At 42.1% G+C, this 3,106-nt stretch overlaps 1 protein-coding gene across 1 annotated transcript in view; it reads right to left on the reverse strand.

Annotated features, from left to right (window-relative positions):
• Window positions 1-3,106, reverse strand: part of VWDE (von Willebrand factor D and EGF domains) — a 68,228-nt gene that overhangs the window by 40,907 nt on the left and 24,215 nt on the right. The window contains exon 10 of the mRNA XM_025212162.1: window positions 1,019-1,292. Coding sequence (XP_025067947.1) covers window positions 1,019-1,292 — 274 coding nt within the window. The remainder of the gene's footprint in view (window positions 1-1,018; window positions 1,293-3,106) is intronic.

Consider the following 3,106-nt stretch of genomic DNA (forward strand, 5'->3'; position numbering starts at 1 on the left):
CTCCCCCACCCCCCCCCCGCCCCCAGGGGGGGGGGAGGGGGGGGGGGAAGAAGGGAAGCTTGCCCCTCCATTCCCCTTTGCCAGCACCCTGCACTGCTGCTGCCTCCAGCACCACTGGCCTCACCCCACCCCCCAGCCCTGTTTCTCGGAGGCGGCAGGGGGCTCGCCACCCCCCACCCCTCCGTCCCTGCCATCATGGCAGTGCTCCGCACTCTGATTGGTTGTTTCACCAATCAATCAGAGTGCTCCAAGAGCATTACAGACAGATTGACTAAGCCCTTTATTATATAAGAATTCTGCTACTTTCGGGCTTGCTGTACCCTTACTAGCATTCAATACACAAAGAAAAAAGCTTCAGAAAAATTAAATAAATGATTTTTAAGTTATATATTTAGGGAAAAATCCTCTAAACATTTTTAGTTTAGTTTCTAATTCATAATTTGGCATGCCTAGTTGACCACATGAACACTTCTTGTATGGAACTGCATGTATAAATCAGTGTGTAGACATCAGACATGAGATTTTGGAAAATTAGTCTCCTCATTAGGCTCTATATAGGACTTACATAAATGTTTTTTCTGATACTTTAGCGTGCTAGACACCCCATGATCATAGTAAAGTTAAGGGGAGATCCAGAGCTCAGCCTTTTGAAAACCAAAATAATTTTAGTTAGGCATATCCTATAGATAATTTACACCTTTATTTGAAAATATTGGTCTCAGTCCCTAATTTATTAAAACAGTTATCTTGCCAAACTATTTGAAATGTTAATAATGAAGTGTAAATATTTTTTGGCCTGCACACATTTTCTAGGAACGGTAGTAGGAATTATACATGTGTTCTGTGAGGAAAGTATGCTCCTTTGATTCAATGGAATTATATATTTGTAAAACATGTTTTAATTTGTTTTTTAACTTAAAGAAATACTACAGGCCCTGCGTCTGCAATTAGCAGGAAGAGGCAGAAGTGCTTGCTAAAATAAGTAAGGCAAGAGCAAATAACATAACAAACTACATACCGTGACTTTCCTTCCTAGATAGGATTCTGTGATCCTGACATTTCTTCTTCTTTTGTCTCTACTTTTTACAAATAAATGTGGCTGAGACTCATGTAGCTGACCATTGCACATGTCAAATGCAATTATGTCACTTTCTTCTCTGGCAACAAAACCACAATTACATGATGCTGGGTAGTGAAGGCTTCCACAGTCCCACTGGCGCACATGAACTTCAAAATCCCGAGATGTACTCTTATAGAGCACAAATGTTCCTGTTTTAAAATTATCATACTGTCTGGAATAAAAATAAAATTATGTGATATTATCATCATCTCAAATTATAATAAAAAGGAGTAACATACTGTATTATCAGCTTTTCTCAGTTGAATAAAAAATTTTATAATATTTTATTGGCATGTGGTATATTCTTTTTTTTCAGTTGCACTAAGAAAGGCAAATGTTATTGTTAAACTCCCCCGCCTCCAAAATAATCTTCTTAATCTAGACAATCAGCATCTTCACTTATTACCTTGTGAGAGCTGCAAATCAGAGCATGTAGAAAAAAGAAAAAGGATGAATAAGGATGAATCCATGAGGAGTGGAACAACTTCCTGTAAGAAAGTAGGATGGAAAGCAGAATAGGAGTGGGGGACGGGTGTGTGTGTGTGTGTGTGTGTGTGTGTGTGTGTGTGTGTGTGTGTGAGAGAGAGTCAAGAAGACATGAGTAGGTGACAGCAGAAGATGGCAATGCCAACAAACACTTTTAACTCTTTAATATGGGAACATTCAGCATGCCTCTAAAGGGTTAAATATACACAGGTGAAATAGCAGGAGGCTGAATCAGAAATTCAATAATCACCACCCCTCCATCAGATTCTGTCTTAAATACTCCAGCACCAACATTTACTTTTTAGACACTATGATCACTATCCAGAATGGTAAAATACAAACCACCACATACAAGAAACCCACAGACCAACGTACATATCTGCACAGAACCAGCAATCACCCTAAACACAACAAGAAAGCTGTAATCTACAGCCAACCCCTGACCTCTGATACCACCAAATTTGCACTGAGGAGAACACCCGTGATCATCACCTCCCAAATCTCAAAAGAGCTTTCACTCACAAGAACATGCCTCTAGAGAGAGAATCAGACTTTTGAGAGAGCCACCCAGATACCACATGAAGAATTGCTGCAATACAGAAAGAAAGTCCCCAGTAATCGCACACCATTAGTCATGACGTATCATCCCTCCCTGGAACCTATATGGAAAATCCTCAAACAATAGCAACCCATACTAGAAGAATATACAATGTTTAAAGAGACCTTCCCAGAACCACCCATCCTAGCCTTTAAACAAGCACTGAACCTCGCCAACCTCATCACTAGAAGCAAACTTCCTACGGTCCAAAACACACCAAATGGATGCAGACCATTTGATGACAAGAAATGTCAAACCTGCCAACATTTCTCCACCACTCCCACAATAAATACACCTCACAACAGAACCATCAGCATTCCTGAATCTTACATCTGCACCTCCAGAAATGTAATGCATCTCATCCAGTGTGCTAAATGCCGTGATGGAAAATACATAGAAGAAACCAAACAAGAAGTGCGTACCAGAATGAACTCACGCGGAAAATCTGTCAAAGACAAGAATGCCCAATTACCTGTGGGGGCACACTTCTCACTAGACAATCACTCCCTCTGATCTCTCAGTTCTAATCCTCAAAGGGAATTTACAAAGCACCTTTTGCAGATGAGCCTACGAACTTCACTTCATCAACCTACTGGATACAAAAAAATCATGGACTAATAGACATTGGATTTATGGCACATTATAACCTGCCTGTCACGGCGGGGTCCTCGCACTCCTTAAGGTCCCTCGCTCCGTGTCAGGCTAGCCCAAGGCACCCTCTAATTCTCGCCCGCCACGTCTTGCTGGAATATATATAGTTGGGAGGCTGCCTATGACTCCCTGGGCACGGCTACTCGGGACCTCTGTCCCCGCGGTTCTCCCGGACTCCTGTGGTCACCCGGTATGATGGGTGCTCCCCAAGCACCCTAGCCTTATGGGCTATGCGTGGCTCCTACCAGCCC

The sequence above is a fragment of the Alligator sinensis genome, unplaced genomic scaffold (assembly GCF_000455745.1).
Source record: "Alligator sinensis unplaced genomic scaffold, ASM45574v1 scaffold938_1, whole genome shotgun sequence".
NCBI lineage: Eukaryota > Metazoa > Chordata > Crocodylia > Alligatoridae > Alligator > Alligator sinensis.